General features: G+C 34.1%; 1 protein-coding gene across 1 annotated transcript in view; it reads left to right on the plus strand.

Moving 5' to 3' along the window:
* Positions 1-21,740, plus strand: part of LOC140436877 (brefeldin A-inhibited guanine nucleotide-exchange protein 3) — a 158,404-nt gene that overhangs the window by 64,066 nt on the left and 72,598 nt on the right. Inside the window, exon 12 of the mRNA XM_072526035.1 lies at positions 12,644-12,939. Within this exon, the coding sequence (XP_072382136.1) occupies positions 12,644-12,939 (296 nt within the window). The remainder of the gene's footprint in view (positions 1-12,643; positions 12,940-21,740) is intronic.

Genomic DNA, 21,740 nt, shown 5'->3' on the forward strand with positions numbered 1-21,740 from the left:
CCGATGCTAGTGAAAAGGGATATGCTTGTGTCGTTTATATTCGTAGTATTGATACTCGTAACCTAGTTCAAGTTAATTTACTGTGTGCCAAATCGAAAGTAGCTCCTATAAAACAGATTACTATACCTCGATTAGAATTGTTAGCTGCTGTTCATTTGGTAAAACTTATGTCGTTTGTGTTAGAGTCGTGGAAGCATATAATATTTCAAAATGTGTATGCTTGGTTAGATTCTCAAATCGTATTGCACTGGATTAAAAGCTCCCACTCGAGATTCAAAACTTTCGTCGCAAATCGCATTTCGTATATCCAGTCCCATAGTCAAAATTATTCTTGGCATTATATCGAATCTCGAAATAATGCAGCCGATGCGCCTTCGCGAGGCATGCTACCGGCCGCTTTTCTATCAAAATTAGACTGGTTAACAGGTCCTTCGTTTTTGTATAATATTCCATTAATTTTTCCAGAGGTTCCTCCCTCATTGCAGGAAAAATCCTCTTTGGAAGAGATAAAGAAAGCTTTAGTGTTTGTTTCCACTCGTGAGGAACATTTTCTGTCTTGTTTGCTGAAAAATAAATCGTCTTTTACCTCGATCCAAAGAATTTTGGCTTTTATGTTGCGATTCGCGCACAACTCTCGTTATAAAAGGTCGAAACGGTCAGGACCCTTGACTTTCGTAGAATTAGAAGACTCGTTGATTATTCTTGTCAGATTTACACACGAAAAGTATTTTGAAGAACATCTTCAATCAAATTCTTTTCCAAAACCATTTCGTAAGTTGGGAGTATTTTTAGATGATAGTATTCAGTGTTTAAGAGTAGGTGGTCGTCTATCTCAGTCTTCGTTATCGTATGAAGCAAAACACCCGTTTTTGTTACCAAAAAAATCTCGTCTTACTACTCTTCTAGTTCGTCATTATCATGAGAAGTATTTACATGCTGGATTTAAGAGTACTCAGTTTTTGGTTAGTCAAAGGTTTTGGATAATGTCTTCTAAACAAGCCGTTAATTTGGTATTGTCCAAATGTATTAGATGTTGGAAACAATCTCCTAAAAACTTACAACCCCCTATGGGTAATTTGCCTAAATTTCGTCTCAGTGCCATTAAACCCTTTTCGATTTGTGGGTTAGATTATGGTGGACCGTTCTCGATAACCATGTCTCGTTACAGGGGAGTTAGAACTCAAAAGGCCTATTTGTGTCTATTTGTATGCTGCGCTACAAAGGCTTTACATCTTGAATTAGCTAGTGATTTGACCGCGGAAGCCTTTTTGGCCGCTTTACAACGTTTTATCGCTCGGAAAGGTCGAGTATCGCAAGTGTTTTGTGATAATGGCACTAATTTTCATAGTGCTTATCGACAGCTTAGTAGCTTCATGGAGAGCGCTCTCGATAAAGAAAATATTAAGTTTTCATTTGCTCCTCCCGCTGCTCCACATTTAGGGGGTTTTTATGAACGGGGAATTCGTTCTGTAAAGGAACATATTGTTCGTATAGTCGGGGCTCAAATTTTGACCTATGAAGAATTTTATACCGTTTTAACTTTAATTAAATCGGTCTTAAACTCACGCCCTCTCACCCCATTAACCAATGATGTTGAAGATCTTAATGCGTTGACCCCAGGACATTTCCTGACTCTTGAACCCTTGACATCTTTGTCTGTGCCTGATTTTTCGGAGGTATCCTTCAATCGTTTGTCCAGATGGCAGTTGTTACAACGCATCCATAGGGATTTTTGGGCTCGATGGCGAAAGGAATATTTGCACACCTTGCAACAAAAGTCCAAATGGTTAGATTCTGGCTTTGTACCTAAAATCGGTGCCTTAGTTGTTTTAAAGAAGGATAATTTGGCTCCGTGTAAATGGCCTCTCGCGTGTCTTGTTGAATTACATGAGGGCAAAGACGGTGTAGCTCGAGTGGCTACCGTGCGTACGATCACCGGAACCTTAAAACGGCCTCTTGTCCGAATTTGTCCCTTGCCAATAGAGGAAGACTAGATGGTCAGCATTTTTTACTGATTTTGTTTTGTTCGGCTTTTATCAAATAGAACCACGACGAAACCACCATTTTAATTTTAATTTTTTTTATTTTTTAGTTTAATTTTGAATATTTGTTTAAGATTTGTATAGGAATTGTTTGTATTCATTATCGTTTTAGTTGTTTAAGTAAGGATAGTATTTAGAATTCGTTTTGTTTTTTAAAGACCTTATGGTCTTTAAAGGGGGGAGAATGTTTAAATTCAAATATGGTTGTGTGAACTAATCAAAACATTTGTCCTCCCTGTATTCCTACGATCCCTATAAGTACCGCCATCGGGCTCGTGGAATGTTTCCCTTTAAGGGAGAAGAGCACCAGTCGTTGAAAAGAAAAGACGCAACCCGGCACGTGAACCCATGCACGCATATTGAATTGATTTCGTTCGTTGTTTTGTAGTGCAAACCCTGGTAATTAGACCCAGCGGTAAGTTTTTACCTAGTTTTACGTAAACCTATAAATTGTCTTTGATTGTTTATTGCAACCATTTAAATTTTAATAATTATTTGCACCAATGAGTAAAGGTCCATTATTTTCTCGCCAGAGTTATCGAAGGAATAGTTCTGTTAATTAAGTACTATTAATTTGTAATAGTACATTTGTTTGTTAATACCCCACATAGGTATTGCATGAATTACCGATGTACATAACTATTTTTTCCATTTTTTTAATAGATAGTTTTTAGGCCCTCTACTTTTTGATGTACGTTAAACGTAAAACGTTATACTTGTCATGCGCATTGAGTAGGAAATAAGGGATATCTTTTTTACTTAAAATCGTTTTTCAATACTTTCAGAAATTACTCTAACACAAATTAACGTTAATTGACATTTGACAAACGTAACCTATAAAACGGCAGTTTGATAACTTATTTTATTTGAAGTATTTGCCATATTGAAAGATTATATTGAAAATATATTAAGACGACGAAAACACGGAGAACTAATAGATCACAATTTGATAAGAGGCTTAATTCTTCACAATATTTTTGATCCTGTAATACCTTTTGCATCAAGACCACATTTTGTGATGGAAACATTTAAAGACAAATATGGTGAATTAAATTTTCGATTTAAGAAAAGGGATATTCCTCGACTAACTCGGTCCTTACGTATTCCAAATCATATGACATTTAGCTCATATGACTTTTTTTTCGTTTTTTTACGATTTAGATATATGGCATTTGACAATTTTACAAACACGTAATCCCTTAATACCGTTAACCTTATCTTTACCTAAATAAGGGAATACCTTATCCACTAATAAAGTAATCCGTTATTTTTCTGTTAATGCGCATGAGCAGAATAACGTATAACGTTTAACGTTACTGAAATAAGGGGCTTAAAAACTCTCTAATATCTTTCCTTGATTGATCATTAATGATTATTTTAACAATTGGTCACACTACAACCTGTGCCTGGCATTCTAAAATTTCATCAACATTATTTTTACGTTAATACACAATGAAATTTTAAAGTTTTAACCTACCTTATAAAAAGATATGAAGACAATAGGTACGATATACAACTACAATAAATAAAGTTTCTTCGTTAATTCAAAATAAGTTTTTATAGAAAACAACACCAAAATTTCAAATACAAAAATATAAAGTAAACTGAGATATTTAAGACATAAATAACGATAAATAATAAAGCAAATAATAAACTGAAAGATAATTACCACGAACAAACTGTGATAATAAATGGGTTTTGTATTCTTGTGCACTCTGGTGACGTAAATCAAGCATCCCCACCCCAGTCGGAAGAGGCAACCGTAGTAAGTCTACGAACCGTGTATTAGAGTAATCTTTTTGACAAAAAGCCGTGGGTTGAGATTTCCACAGAAATCTTAACTCTCGATTTCCAGTTTCCAAACAATGCCCCAGAAGAACATACTTAACCTAGCTTTTTGCTTTTTGATTAAATTTATATTTCAAATTATTTTCGACCGTACTGTATTAAATATTGATTTATAGTATCAGCAATCGGTCTACAGGAAATAAAACTCATGTTGCTAAAATCAAAAATTCAACACAATTATATCTATGAAAAATAGTGTAACGACAATTTGTGATCGGAGTTTCCTAGATATCAATTTAAAGAAACTTTTTGAGATGTTTTTAAACAATGGCTACCCAAAACATATATTAAAAAAACTTATTTATAACACTCACTTTTACAATAGAGCTTTAATAAATAATCCACAACCAGTTTTATACAAAGAAATACCTTACATAAAAAATTTAACAGACCAAATTGTCCCACTTTTCAAAACATTTCCGAACATTAAATTAATTAAATACAATCCACTTCTAAATCCAAGGTTATTCTCAAAAATAAAAGTTAAAACTCCAAACTCACTAATGAGTAATATAATTTACAGAATAAATTGCAGTCAATGTCAAATTTGTTATATTGTTCAAAGTCAACAGTGGCTTAAACAACGTGTCACTCAACACAAAAGTGACTATAACATACGAAAAAACCCGTGTGCCTTAGTGGACCACCACTTAAAGACAGGACATAACTTTGACTTTAATAAAGTAAAAATCTTGGAACAAGTTGATAATTATAAAAATCGACTTTTCCTTGAAATAGTACACATTAATAAAACTCCTGAATCTATCAATTATAAGACAGACACCAACTATTTAAGTAATATCTACTGCAACATACTAAACAATATATGATATGATAGATCTTAACCTTTAAAAACAAACTCAGTAATCCTCTAGTAACTCTACTTATAATTTTATTCCATTTCTAAATATCAGTATTACAATAACTGACTACGTACCATCAATTAAACTTTATAGATCAATTTACCATGTTCCTGATTCTTTCTCAATTCTCTACTATCTTCCTACTACTTCTATATATATATATATATATATATATATATATATATATATATATATATATATATATATATATATATATATATATATATGTATATATATACAGTGTGGATATTAAGTCTTACCCCCCCAAGTGAACTCCGTTATTTAAGACAAACAAAGATGATAAACGCTCGGACCCGTCAATTTTTATTTTAATAGAGGTATTTTATAAAAAAATTGTCACCCCTTTCATCCCCTTCACTTGACAGCTACCCCCTCAGATTTTTTAAATGGCAATGGGGGTCGTGCGATAGTTCGTTGGAAAGGGTTTGAAAAGAAGAATTCTAAAATCTACACACTTTACTTTAACTTTAAGGATCTGTTTGTTAATAACGATTTATTGTTTGGAGATACACTGCGATACAACAATACAAAAGTAGGTACACTGGTTTTGCTTTAATATGGGACATTCGGTATAACAAAATTTATTTAATTTTTATTCTTGAACGTTTATACCGAATTATTTTTTTACAGAATAAATACTTTTGTGTCGTTAAAACATATCATGGTTAGAACAATTTTTTAAATAATCTAGTTGGCGTGTATAGTTTTTGACAACTGTCATAAAAACCAAGCAATTATCACTGTTGATTGTAAAGAATATTGACAAGAACTTGAGATTTGGTGAGCTTTAGCGGTAAACTGTAAATTGTTAGTGTTAAAAATTCAAAATAATCAAAATGGCACCACCTCGTAGATTAGTAGACAAATGTGAAGCAATTTTAATATTTAGCGAAGCAGGCCGTAACTACCATGAAGCTGTGAGAATATTTAATGAACGTTTTTCGAATCGTCCAATTGATCGACATTACTATAGACTACTTGTCACCAAATTTTGTGAAACTGGTTCTGTCGAAAACAAGAAACGGGATGGTAGAAAAAAGATTTCTAAGGAAAAGCAAGTAGATATTTTGTCTCAATTTGTAGTAAATCCATCCAGTTCAACTAGAAATGTTGCTCGCGAATGCGAAGTAAGTCACAGGACTGTCTTAAACATTTTAAAAACGCAAAAATTTCATCCCTATAAGATGAAAATGGTGCACGAATTGACAGAGGATGATCCAGATCGACGACTACAATATTGTGAAACTATGGATAATAATATTTCACAAGATCCAAGTTATTTAAGACATATTTGTTTTTCCGATGAAGCTACATTCTATTTAAATGGTCATGTACATCGACAAAATGTAAGATATTGGTCTGACGAAAACCTTCGATTGTTTTGAGAGTGTCATACTCAATTTTCCACTAAATTAAATGTTTGGGCAGGTATACTAGGGGATCACATTATAGGTCCTTTTTTTATCGAAGGCAATTTAACGGGCGAAAGCTATCTTAATCTGTTGGAAACACAAATAATTCCTGCAATTCATGATGTGCTTAGAAACAATCCAGGCGAATTCACCCAAGATATTATTTTCCAGCAAGATGGAGCTCTGCCTCATTACGATGCTGGCGTTCGAAATTTTTTAAATAATTTGTATCCGAGAAGATGGATTGGACGTCGTGGATTCATTGAATGGCCACCAAGATCACCAGATCTTACTCCTCTAGATTTTTACCTATGGGGTTACCTTAAATCCAAACTGTATGGGAGCCAGTTGACGACAGTTGATGAACTCCGTCAAAGAATAATCGAAGAATGTGATAAGATTGATATGCAGACCCTACAAAGGGTTAGGGAGGCAACGAAAGAAAGAATCTACTTCTGCCAGGAAGTAAATGGAGAACATTTCGAGCATCTCCTGCAGTAATTTAAGTTTTCTTTAGGGTAATTTGCCAGTTCCTTTAATTTTAAAGATGTAATTTTTTACATTATTTTTTGTATATTTTATTTTAAATAAAACCAATATGCCATACAAAATTTCAAACTTATACATTTTTGAATTCTTCTTTTCAAACCTTTTCCAACAAACTATCGCACGACCCCCATTGCTATTTAAAAAATCTGAGGGGGTAGCTATCAAGTGAAGGGGATGAAAGGGGTGACAATTTTTTTTATGTTATAAAATACCTCTATTAAAATAAAAATTGACGGGTCCGAGCGTTTATCATCTTTGTCTTAAATAACGGAGTTCACTAGAGGGGGGTAAGACTTAATATCCACACTGTATATATATATATATATATATATATATATATATATATATATATATACATATATATATATATATATATATATATATATATATATATATATATATATGTATATATATATGTATATATTTATATATATATATATATATATATATATATATATATATATATATATATATATATATATATATATATATATATATATATATATATATGTATGTAAGCGAGGAGCATTTCGACCGCCATCGTTTTCTGTCCATTCATTCGTCTTCTTTGATGACTCTATCTCTAATTATGTGCCGTACATTTTCTTCCCAGGCAACTGAAGGCCTTTCCCTTCTTCTTCTTTGTTGTGGTATGTAATTCAAAGCTTTCTTTGGCCATATATCTTCATTCATTCGCTTCACGAGACCATACCACACTAGTTGACTCTTTTCAATTCTGTCTACACTGTATGAATATACAGTATTTGGTCTCCTTCTAATATCTTCATTCCTGATATGATCTTTTTTGGATACACGCTCTCCTTAGAAAATCCGTTTCTACTACTTCTATTTTTTTGGTGCTCTACCAAGGTGCGATAGATTGTCAGTTTCGTTTCTTGTCTAATATCTTTAGACCGTAGTAGAGAGTTTAGAATGTTTACCGCTTTTTTCTCTGCTGCGTTCTGTTTTCGATGTCTCTTTTGGTAGTGCCTTCTTTAGATATTGTTACGAACATGCTTTCGGCATGGCCCAGGTAACGGTTGCATTGCATCTCTAATACTCTTCGAGAAGCGTCGCGATGTATCGAGTGCGAGAGAGAATAACCGGTCACGTAGGCGAATTAGAGGTGGGACTACGCCAGAATATTCTCGAACATAATACTTTTGGTATATATAGAGAGTACCGAACTGTAAACTTATAAATAAATATATTTATATAAATTCGAACCGCTCGTTTTATTTAATCTCGCTACAGTTGGTGTCCGGTGTGAGATTTTGAAAATAAATTGAGCAGTGACTTTTGAAAAAGACTTTTGGACTTTTGAAAAGTATTGTTTGTCGGGAACATCCGCGTAGTTCGGCAGTGATCTTTGTACGAAAGAACATTTAAAAAGTACGTGTGTGCTTGATCAAAGATGCTGCTAGTACAACCTTCAGTAAAACAGTTGCGTGAGCAACTGGAAGAACGCGATGAAGACTGAAGCGGCTCCAAGAAGATACTCCAAGAACGACTGAAGACTGTTCTTAACAAGAATGGAGATGACCCAGAGACATTCCACTTTCAATCAGCAGAAGAAGCAGTTTTAATGAAAATAGAAGAAACTTCTAAAAAAACTGATGATAAATTCGAGAATGTTTCCAAAAGATTCGATGAAACGTCTCAAATGATCGAAGAAACTTCTCAAATTATTAAAAAACAATGAAAAATTTGAAGAAGTCTCAAGAACATTTGATAAGATACAGAAAAATGTAAACGACAAGATAGAAGACGTAGAAGAGAAGATCAAACAGTTAGAGAGCATGATAACTAATACAAAAGTGCTACCACCAGTTAATACAATAGCCTTAGATCCGATAGTGAAAGAAGAATCACCTAAAGACGAAACGACACATAATATGAGATTCAAATTGCCACCATTTGATGGAAAGTCTTCTTGGTCCATATACCTTAGAAAATTTGAAGCTATTTCGACAGCCAATCATTGGACAGAACAAGAAAAAGCTGTTTCCTTGACTGCTGCTTTACGAGGTGATGCTGCGGATATCCTAAGATCGATTCCTAAGGGTCAAGAAAAATGTTACCAGACCTTGTTCACACAATTAGACAAACGTCACGGAGATGCCCATATGCAACAAGTCTACAAAGTACAAATAAGAAGTAGAATCCAACGAGCAAGTGAGAGTTTGCAAGAATTTGAAGCAGATGTTGCTCGTATAGCGCTGTTGGCCTATCCAGAGGCACCAGACAACATATTGGAAGAAATTGCTGTAGATACCTTCATAAATGGGTTGAGAGACAGTGAACTACAGAAAGCTTTACGACTAGCAAGACCGAAAGTTTTAGATGAAGCGCTCGCTATTGCCTTGGAACATGAAACAGCTAGTCAAGCTTCACGGAGCTATCGAGTACGAACCTCTGAAGAGAGCGACGAACAAAACGAGAAACGTCTGAAGGAAATCGTACGGAAAGTAGTTCGTAACATAATGCCGAAGAGACGTGAACCCAGATGTTGGAATGGTAACGACGTAGGTCACATTCGTCGTAAATTGCATAAAAATAATAGAACAGTCAGAAAGCTAGAACAGATCGAACACTTGGCTGGAAAAAGTCATTCAAATACTGAGGCTCAGTCAAGACGGCCATACAGTGCAAATCGTAATCATTGTCTTGAATTAGAAGAACGACTTTGCCCCGTGAGACGAACCACCGTCATTAATGATCAAATGCAGCTTTAACAGCAAGACGCTCAAGCAGATGATCCATATATAAAAAGATTATTAGATTGGATGCGCCGAAGTGAAAGACCTTCTTGGCAAGACATTAGTGCATGTAGTCCAGAAGTCAAGTGTTACTGGAGCCAATGGAATTGCCTAGTGCTGAAAGATGATCTTCTGTATAGAACCTTTGAGAACCATGATGGTACAGAAACTAAGCTTCAGTTGATTGTACCTAAAAGTAAAGTGTCAGAAGTATTGCGTCAGTTGCATTACGGTGCATCAGGTGGGCACTTTGTAATCACGAAGACTCTGCAAAAGGTTCGAGAACGGTTCTATTGGGTGAACTGTAAAGATGATGTAAGAAGATGGTACCGGCAATGTGAACTGTCTGCAACCAGTAATGGTCCAGTTGGTAAAAAGAGGGCACCCATGAGACAGTACAATGTTGGTAGTCCTATGGAAAGAGTAGCAATCGACATTGCAGGTCCACTTCCAGAGACAAATGATGGAAATAAATATATCCTGGTAGTCATGGATTATTTTACGAAATGGACTGAGGCCTATGCGATACCAAATCAAGAAGCTGCTATCGTAGCAGAGGTACTTGTTAAAGAATTCTTTAGGCGATTTGGTGTTCCCTTGGAGATCCACCCCAACCAGGGCGAAACATCGAGTCAACCCTTTTCCAAAACGTTTGTAAATTGATTGGTGTCAATAAGACCAGAACGACACCTTTGCATCCTCAATCAGATGGAATGGTTGAGAGAATGAACCGAACTATGGGTAAACACCTGTCCAAAGTTGTATCAGAACATCAAAGAGATTGGGACCAGCACATTCATTTATTCCTAATGGCCTACTGCTCTGCCGTGAATGAAACTACAGGCCAGACTCCAACCTGCCTGATGTTAGGTCGTGAAGTTCGTTTACCCTGCGACCTAGAGTTTGGCTGCAGACCTTCCGAAGAACATGTTGCAAGCGAAGATTATGTCGACCGCCTGAAGTTAAGAATGAACAACATTCATGCACTTGCCCGACAACACATCCAAATAGCCAGTGACAGAATGAAAGATCAATATGATTCTCGATGCAAGAGTGAAAGCTATGAAGTAGGTGATCTTGTTTGGCTTTATAATCCACAACGTCGTCAAGGCTTGTCTCCCAAAGTGCAAAGACAATGGGAAGGTCCGTATGAAATTAAAAAGAAAATAAATGACGTAATATACCGAATTAAGAAGTTTTCGAAAGGTAAACCAAAAGTAGTTCACATAAATCGTCTTGCACCATATGCTGGCTCAAATGAAACAGAAGAAGCACGAACCCTTCAACATTAGATCAAAGATGACCGGCGACCAAGCTTTAATGAATTTATGTCAAATTATGCAGAGAGAAAGAGTTCTAGATTCGGCGTGACCACAGAAGTTCAGCAGGATCTTTTTAGTGTTCCGCATAACGTCTCTCTAGCCCACTGTGTTGCCCAAGATCTTGAGATGACTAAAGGAATCTCATCCGTATTTTATAAGAAATTCGGTTGTTTGGACGAGTTAAAAAACCAGCAGCCTAAAGTTGGAAGAGTACTGAGATTAGAAGATGGTTCTCGATCTTTGCTGTATATGGTGACTAGGTGACTAGGAAGTCGTATACAGACAGGGCAAGCTACGAGGATATATGGCGTGCTCTAACTAATTTGAAGAAAATTGTGTGCAATTACGACATTAAGAATTTGGCCTTACCCAAGATAGGCCATGCACTAGATAATCTGGACTGGAAGATTGTTAGAAGCATGCTTGAAGTGATCTTCCGAGAAACCGGCGTACGAATTACTGTGTGTTGCATTAACCCGATGAGATCGTATCCTTCAAAGTCAGTAGACTGTTATTTCTCTCTAAAGGGTTCATGCAGAGCTGGAGAGTCCTGTAGATTACGCCATCCTGTGCCTACATATACAGTTGCTCATCGGAACGGTCAGATTTAAGAGGGGATCAGTGTTACGAACATGCTTTCGGCATAGCCAAGGTAAGGGAAAAGGATCGCGATGTAAAGGAATCTCATCTGTATTTTATAAGAAATTCGGTTATTTGGAAGGGTTAAAAAACCAGCAGCCTGAAGAAAATCGTCTGCAATTATGACATCAAGAATTTTGCCTTACCCAAGATAGGCCATGCACTAGACAATCTGGATTGGAAGATTGTCAGAAGCATGCTTGAAGTGATCTTGCGAGAAACCGGCGTGTGTGTTGCATTAACCCGATAAGATCGTGTCCTTCAAAGTCAGTAAACTGGACCTACATATGGAGTTGCTGATCGGGACGCTCAGATCTAAGAGGGGAGCAGTGTTACAAACTTGCATTCTACGTAGCCCATATAACGGTTGTAGGCCGGGACGAGGATAATCTGTCCTTCTAGAAGCGACGGGAACTGTCGACCGCTGGAGAATTCGACCCGACAAGCAAACGAATTAGAGGTGGACTACGTCAGAATATTCTAGTACATAATAACTTTTATATATAAGCATACCGTTCATGAGTTAAGTTGAGTTGATAAAATATTTTCGTGCTGTAAACTTACAAACAAATATATTTATATAAATTCGAACCGCTCGTTTTATTTAAAAACGGTACAATATGTATATATTCTCCTATCTCTTCATTTCCTTTTCCCTTTTTCTTGGTCTCGGTGAGAATATATATATATATATATATATATATATATATATATATATATATATCAATTTTTCTTTTCGCTAATTCTTTGTATACTTCTGCTTGTTTGGTTGTACATTTGGTTTCCTTTTACATTCCATGTAGTCAATATCATTTTCCTTTTTCGTTGCATTAGTCGTCTTTGTTTTGATCCATCCTTTGTATTTCAAGGCTTTTGGTAGAAATCTTTAGCATTTATTTCCTTTGACAAGGGATGAGTTGCTAGCCCATCGCATCAACCCTCCTCCTTTATCTGGGCTTTGGACCGGCACCGGCATTTACTGAGCTACTCAGTCCACCCAGTACTTACTGGATGCGGAGTTTAAAGGTATAGTTCACATTCTAAATCATTTAGTATTTCAAGTATTTATTCGGTATTAAATTTACTAATACTGTTTTCATTACTATTTCTATTTTTTGTATATTAGATAAATATAAAACATATAGATTTCTGTTAATTGGATTCTAGTAGTTGGTAATATTTTTGTAGATATTGGAGGTCTCTCCGTATCCCAGCTTCTTACTGATTGGCAAAAACTACAGAGAGTCCAGGCATCAACTGAAACAAATCCAGAAATAGAAGCAGGAATCAAGTTATCAAGAAGAATTTTAACTTGTTGTTGGACTTCTGTTATATCTGTATTAGGTCTACCTTTAGCTGAAAATACTGATTCGAATGGTCCACCATCAGCATTGAGTATATTGGTTGCTAGGAGAGCTAGATTAAAACATAGACAAAAGTTAAAAGATGATATAACTTCATCTTGTTTGGAAGGACTTCATAAGGTAAATATAGGTTTGGTGGTAAACTACGTGTTATAACGAATAATTATTAAATACAATCAACAAAATGAGAACAATGACTATAGAAATAAAGAAATTATACCAAAAAAAACTTTAAACATTACACTGCATGTTTGTTATTAGTTTGCCTTAAAATCTTTTATAGGCAAGGAAAGCAATATAACCTTTTTGTACATTATTTTTTGTTTATTTAAAACAAAATATTTATGTAACTTGTTTAAACAAATAAATAAAAAAACATACACATATTATAACTAAATGTTCAAAGTCAATTTCAATGTTTGGATGAGAAGCGTTATCGTTTTTAAAAAGATTCACGGGCATATTTTAATTTTATATAAATTACAAGACGACATAATACAAGAAATATATTTTTTAAGTAGTTCTCGTTGTGCGTTAACTTCTTTTTAGCAATTTAGGGGATAACTAGCACTCTATGGTAATAGAGATTAAGCCCGAGATCTGCTCGGGACTGGGAGCCGATTGTCTATCTTTTTCTACAATAGTGAAATTAAGACATCATGGAAAAATAAATATCTATTATTGTCACCGTTGTAAATTCCATTTACTTTCTCTACACTGTTACCTTCAAATTCAAAGGGGTCTTCTGTTTGCCATATTTTACTCACTGCCATATACTTTCCATTACATATATTCATAATTAGGCCTATGTACTTGCTTGCGTTTCCAATGCTCATTAAAATTTCTTTTACTGCATTTTTGTGTTGACCGATGATATCTAAATCGCCTTCGTAGGTAAGTTGTTGTATGCTTCTATAAATTACGGTACTTGTGATGTTGATATTTACATCCTTTTTAATTTTTTTCAAAACTATATTAAACAAAATGCATGATAATGTATCTGCTTGTAGTAAACTGTTTATCAAAAACTGTTTTGCAGTTCCACTTCACACTTTATGTTTACTAATTAACATTAATATGAAACTATTTATCTACTGTAATGCAATACTAATATAAATGTTTCTTGGTAAGTATACAATACAATTAAAATTAAAAAAAAAACAAATTATTTAAATAAATACGAACTAACTGATTCTACTTCTAATTCTATTCTATTCTGATCTAATTCTATTATAATCTTATCTAGATGCCATAAAGAATAGTTTCATTCTTAAAAGTAATTGATTCATTTAACATTAAACAATTCAATGATACTTTTTTATTAATTCCATTATTTAAAATGTTGCCCTAAATTTTATCAGCTTCATATTCTTCATCTTCAACACTTTTTTTATTTTATAGTTAGCTCTTCTAGTCTAGTTTTCTAGTCTTTAATGGTACTACGCTTGGGTTTATGTAATTTCTGCATGACATAAAGACGGTCCTGCGCCGTTTGTAAAGATGTGGAATCCAGCAAATTATGCACGTTAGCTACCACTGCGCCCACTAATCTTTTACGTGACCTATATTTTGACCATCTGCTCTGAATTTTACCATCTAGGACTTTTCTTCACTTAAACCAACAGGATGCGATAAGATAAGGCCTAAATAGTAGTAAATAAAGAATGTTATAAAATCTAGACTCAAACAGGTTGTGATAAGCGCGGAAGTGATAAGATAAGGCCTAATTAGAGAAAATAGATTAGGAGCTGGTTATCTTTTAAGGTGGGTACACATATGCGAGCCAAACTGTTTGCGAACTGCTCGTGAGCTGTTCGCGAAGAGTTCGTTGAAAATATGTTTATGTTCAGGCTATCCAATACCCTAAGTATCTAATAACAAACCGAGAATTAATTTACTTCGTTATTCTAAACATTTCGGTATTTTGTTTAGATTATCTATTATTAATTTCTCTCGTTACTTTTGAATAAGCCGCACTCGTTCAGCAATTTTGTTTAACCGAATGATCTCATCGCACACTTAGCAGAAACAATTTATAGACACAATTTATAGTTCTGTGAACATTCTTTGTGTTCGTCCCAAAAACCGACAGGCTGTGGTTCCTGACGAGCAACGAACGAACAGCTCGCAAGCGGTTGCTCCCGTCGTACAAATTAATGAATATAGCGTTCACAAACGGTTCGCGAACAGTTCTGCTCGCATATGTGTAAAGGCGGGTACACATATGCGAGCAGAACTGTTCGCGAACCGTTTGTGAACGCTATATTCGTTAATTTGTACGACGGGACGAACCGCTTGCGAGCTGTTCGTTCGTTGCTCGTCAGGAACCACCGCCTGTAGGTTTTTGGGACGAACACAAAGAATGTTCGCAGAACTATAAATTGTGTCTATAAATTGTTTCTGCCAAGTGTGCGATGATATCATTCTGTTAAACAAAATTGCTGAACGAGCGCGGCTTATCTAAGTAGCGAGAGAAATTAATAACAGATAATGTAAACAAAATACCGAAATGTTTAGATTAACGAAGTAAATTAATTCTCGGTTTGTTATTAGATACTTAGGGTATTGGATAGCCTGAACATAAACATATTTTCAACGAACTCTTCGCGAACAGCTCACGAGCAGTTCGCAAACAGTTCGGCTCGCATATGTGTACCTACCATAACAGGAAGAGTCGTGTCCATTGTCGTCATTGGTATTAACTCGAAATTGATCAGAAAACTAATTAGTGATATTTTCCATGCAAATTGTGTAAACCAAAGATAATAAAAACAGATTGATCAACAATCTAATTATTGCGCGTTATTTTAAATATAAACCTCTATTTTCATAACAACATAATAGCATAAAGCGCGCTACGCAGATATCATTATTCACTAATAATAAGTCAAAGATCATTACTCGCTAGTAACCAACCAAGAGTTATTATATTTACAACCAGTTTGTGTTTTTGTTTGTACTATAACTAGTAATCAAGACAGGTAATGTTTTTATTCGTTTTACATATTAGACAACACATTTTGATGAATATAAATGTCTTTAGCAGCGTTATTCTTAAGTTCCTTTTTTTGTATAAAGTTAATAATTTCTTTACTTTTTTAATAATTGCGATTTATTTAGTATTTACTTTTTTTACCACACTCTTTGAATACCGATTTTTTTGGCGTCGTTTTATTTATTTAAAAAGTTATTTCTTAGTTCATTTTTCTACACAAGTTAATAAATAGTTACTACTAATTTATCAGTTTTTTTTACTACACTTTATTACCACTATTTTAGCTGCATTTTATTGATAGTTATTTTTTAATTTCTTTTTTCTATACAAGATAATAAAGTCTGATAATTGTTATTATTTACTAATTGTAGAATGGACCTTTCAGCAATTAACAAAATAACCAGTGTAACCTATAAGATTATCAAGCGGCTAGTGGATTTGCCGGTGGGTCAAAGCTATCAGGTACCATACTTAAAGGACAAATATTTTAGCAGCTTTAATTGGCTAAATGACCATGAAAAATATTGTTAGAAAATCAATGAACAATATATAAACAGACAACACCTTTTGTCGTCTATGCAGACTTTGAGACAATACTACAAATAATTAAGAATAGTCTACTTGAAAGAAAAACAATTTAGCATCAAAAGCATAAAGCCTTTAGTGCCGGTTATTACGTTAAATGTTATAAGTAAGTAAGTTCATGTAACCTTCTGGCTAAGGTCTAGTGTTAGGATTTTCAAGCGCCCCTAACATGACTTAACGACTACTTTCGTAGCCGGGACCGACGGCTTAACGTGCCCTCCGAAGCACGGTGGCAGCTCAGTTAAATTAGACATTGAAAATTTTGTCGGTGCTAGGATTCGAATCCGGGCCCTCCAGCTTGTTAAGCCAGTAACACAGCCACTGAGCTACGGCTGCCACAATGTTATGTTATGTTATTTGCCACGGAAATAATAGAGTTGTGACAGAACAAGTTGTTTGTACAGAAAAAGGTAAAGCATATTGTGCCCATAAATAATAAGGCAAACAGTAATGAAGCAACGACTTGTCACATTTGTGAAAAAACATTTTTAGAAGAAGACCTCGTTGTTACAGATGAGTATCACGTCGGTGTGTGTAACCTAAATTAAAAAAAACTTTTTTGTTCCCGTATTTTTCCATAACCTTAGCGGTTACGATTCATACTTTACGATAAAATATTTGTCAATAAAAGAAAGCATCAGTCTACTTCCAATAAACAAGGAAAGATATATTTCCTTTACTCTAAACAATAAAGAATCCAAAAAAGTTGAGATTTGTTGATCCGTTGACGTTTTTAATTTTTTTATTACAGAAGCTAGCCATCACATAATATACCGAAGGTTTGAGATACTTACCCCGAGAATTTTCAAATGCCAAACCCGAATGAATGGAGTTTTTACGAATAAAAGACATATTCTTCGATAAGCACATCTATACTATGGTTTGGTTAAAGGGAACTCAACTGACATATATTATTAATTAGTTCGCTAATAGATGAAAACATTTATAAAGATATGTACCAGCATGCGCAGAATATTTGGCAATAATTCGATATTAAAAATATGTATTTTGAAATATAATATATGTTATATATGAAGACCTATAAAAATATAAGGATGAGTTCATAACATGATTATGGATGAAATAATAAAAAAAGTAAGAACTAAAAAAGAATACCAAGTGGGAGAAAAACAACTTAAAATCATCTGCTATGCAGGCGACGCAATACCTACTACTCTCCCAAAGTGAAGATGATTTACAAGCTATGCTGCATCAATTTAATATACCCGCCAGAAAATTTAACCTGTTAATTTCCCCCCAAAAAATACAAAATGCATAGTTATAACAGAAAATTTATTGAGATATAAATTAGAGTTGGAAGGTCAGATAATAAAACAAGTGATGGAGTTTAAAAATCTGGGCATCACATTATGTAGCTACGGAAAGCTTGAAACTAAAGGAAAAGATCATGTGAATAAAGCAAACAGAGCCGCAGTTTGCCGGAATTAAACAATATGGAGAAATAAAAATATCGAGAAAGAAATGAAAGGCAAAATTTACAAAACAGTCATTAGACCAATAATGACATATGCGGGAGAAACACGACCTGACACAGAAAGGACAAAAAGCATGTTAGAAACAGCTGAGATAAAAGGTCTTGGAAAAATTGATAGTACAGATATACGACGTAGATGCAAGGTGGAGAACATCAAGAACTGGGTAAGAAATAGAAGAGTAGAATGGAACGATCATATAAGTCGAATAAAAACAAATATATTAGTAAAGATAGCAAGAGACAGTTCCCCAATAAGAAGACGATCAGTAGGAAGGCCACGAAAACGATGAAACGACAAGTTACTAGAGGCATATTGAAAAACAGGCCGAGTCATGTCTACATAAAATGAAAAAGAAGAAAACAATATATGGACACCAATATAATGTTAACTTGTTTATATCTCCTAAATTTTCCACAAAAATGTCGAAGTACATACGGCCTTGATCCTGCTTGGTATTACACTATGCCAGGATTTTGCCTGGGATGCGATGCTCAAATATACAGGTTGCAAATTGGAGCTGCTGCAGGACATCAACAAAATAATGTTTATCGAAAAATCTATTCGGAGGGAATTATTCAAGCGAGCAATCGATACTCGGAGGCTAACAATACGTACATCTCTAATTATGATCTATCAAAACCCAGTAAATATTTACTCTACCTAAATGTCAATAATTTATATGGTTGAGTAATTTTTACCGGATGCAAAGTTTGAGTAGGCGGACAGTAATATTGGCGATGGAGATACGGGGTAGATACTACAAGTTGATTTGGATTATCCAGAATACTTATACGACTTACATCGAGATCTTTCATTTTGTTGACAACATCGTGTTTTAACAGGATCTAAGTTGAATAAACTTATGACTACCCTACATCATAAGACAGAATACACGTTGTATTATCTCAACCTCAAACAAGCTCTCAATGCACGGCTTAAACTAACAAAAATATATAACGTGTTAAAGTCCCAACAGAGCGCATGGCTTAAGCCGTATATCGACCTTAATAAAAACTTACAAACCACAGCAACAACTGCATTTAAGAAAGATCTTTACAAACCGATAAATAACGCCATCTTTTGTTAAACAATAAAAAAACATACGTAAACATTGCGTAGCAAAGCTTATTTCTAAATGGGAGGAAAGACAAAGTGACAAAAATTTGATTTCCAATCCCCAATTTTAATTTAATAGCGATTGAACTAGATACAATAGATCTAATATTCAAACCATTATACATTACAATGTTTATTCTGGATATATCCAAAGTTTTCATGTATGATTTTCATTATAATTTCACGTTAGATAATGAAAATGCATTAAGCCAACATGACGATAAACAGTATTTACAACAAAAATCATATGACACTTTACCTTTTGGTCAATATGCCACTACAATAACAGAATAAACAACAAAATAGAATACTATTAACAATATAAATGTTAAACCTGGTCGTTAAAGCTAAAGATGTTGGCATTGGCTGCATGTAACTGTCACTGAATATGTATGTAATAATAACTAACTTTTAATAAATATATATGTAATCATTAGATAATAAAAATTACTAATAAATATCTAATTTTAATTTTTTATGTTTATTCATATCACCTATAATATAAGACTCGGGAAATAGAAAGCATATATTTTCTGAATTAATAAGATAATAACCTATAATACAAGAATCAGGAAATAGAAAACAAATATTTTCTGAATTAATAAAATAATAACCGATAATACAAGAATGAGGAAATAGAAAACATATATTTTCTGAATTAATAAATAATTAATAAAAATAGTTGTCTACTACTATTATAGGCATTAATTCATGAAAAAAATAACTAACTAGACAATAAAAGTTTTAGCTGTTTAACTAAAACCCCTTCAAGACATGGTATTCTTAAGATATTTCAATTAAATGCCCTAATTTCCACGATGTTTTTTGTAAATTTATTATATTTGTAGTAGGTATTGCTCTTCAGAAAATAAATATTTTCATCTATACATCTAAACGATGAGTTAATATTACTTGGTACCCCTGGAAAAACATCTTTTATATGACTTCTGTTAACATCCTTCTCTTTAATTTCAAGAATTTCGAACTCAATGAATGAACCTCCATTAAACCAAATATATGTCTTCTAGGGTTCGTTTGGAATGCTGATTGTAACTATATGTGGTAGTTGCAACAATGGTATGTCTCTCAAGATATGTATACTGGCAAAGGAATCAACATACAATATTTTGCCACTTATTATAATCAAATAGTGGTTAACGGCATCATAATGCAGAAGGCAACGAGAAACTACTGCATTAAAGGTCCCTGACGACATCTCTAGTATAAATTTTAATGGCTAGCACTGTTTGAGCAAGAGACATTATTGATTATGGTAATCGGAGACCAAAATCCGGCAGGGGAGGACAACCACCAGAACGCAAGGCCTCCTCGGTCGTCAACATGCGAAATGCTTGCACAAAAAACCAAAAAAAAAATACTTAACCCTCTCAGATAAAAAAAGCTATCTGGAATGTAAGAAGTATGTGTAAGCCTGGAAAATTACATAATGTTATTAAAGAGAAAAAGAGGCTAAATACAGATATACTTGGGGTAAGCGATGTACAATGGTCAGGAAATGGAGAGATATCAATAAATAACCACAATATTTATTACACTGAAGGAGAGAAAACTGATCATCGATACGGAGTAGCTTTCATCATAAGCAACACTATTAGAAAATCAGTGCTAGGTGTGATTCAAATCTCAGAAAGAATATTAATGCTTGAAATTCAAGCACAGAACTGTAATATTCATATGATCCAAGTCTATGCTCTCGCGGCTGATAAGACCGAAGATGAGATCAAAAAGTTTCATTCAGAATTGCACAATACAATTAAGTCCTGGCTAATTGGCTTAGTTCCAGTGCCATAAAACAAAACACACACACACACACACACACACACACACACACACACACACACACACACACATACATACACACACAATTAAGTTAACAAAAACTAGAAATATTCCTTACATCTTAGGAGACTTTAATGCAAAAATTGTAGTAGGTGCAGTTGAAAATATAGTTGAACAGTTCGGATTAGGAACTAGAAACGAGAGAGGAGAAAGGCTCATAGAATTCTGCCAAGAAAAGAATATGGTAATTGCCAATACTTGGTTTCAGCTTCCTAAGAGAAGACTATATACATGGACGTCTCCTTTACATACAGAAAACCACATTATCAGAAAGCAGATAGACTTTATACTCGTAAATAGCAGATATAAAACTCCATAACCTCAGTTAGAACTGATCCTGGAGCAGATATTAACTCAGACCACAATCCGTTAGTTGCTGACGTGAAAATAAAATTAAAAAGAATTAACCTGAGAAAACAACAACCAAAAATTAATGTAAGAATGAAAAAGCGAAGAAATGAAAAACAAATTAAAAAATAATGTGAATGTTAATATGCAAAAAATACTAACTGACAACAAACAAATTAGGGATTTAAATAAAAAGTGGTATAATATATAAAACATATTACTGAAATCAGCTCCAGAAAGTTTGATACAACATAGGTCAGATGCTAAAAAATAGTGGATGACAGAAGAAATACTATTACAAATGGAAGAAAAAAGGAAATATAAAGGAAAAGATCTACATAAATATAAAGAAATACAACGAATAATTAAGGACAAAATCAAAGCAGATAAGGGATAGAAGAACTAGAAACAAAATATGATATGAGAAATATGCACAAAAAAATAAAAAAAAAGTGACTGGAATGGGTCGAAATAGACAGCAAGGTCACATAAAAGACAAAAAAGGAGTACTACTAACTTTT

The sequence above is a fragment of the Diabrotica undecimpunctata genome, chromosome 3 (genome assembly GCF_040954645.1).
Source record: "Diabrotica undecimpunctata isolate CICGRU chromosome 3, icDiaUnde3, whole genome shotgun sequence".
Classification (NCBI taxonomy): domain Eukaryota; kingdom Metazoa; phylum Arthropoda; class Insecta; order Coleoptera; family Chrysomelidae; genus Diabrotica; species Diabrotica undecimpunctata.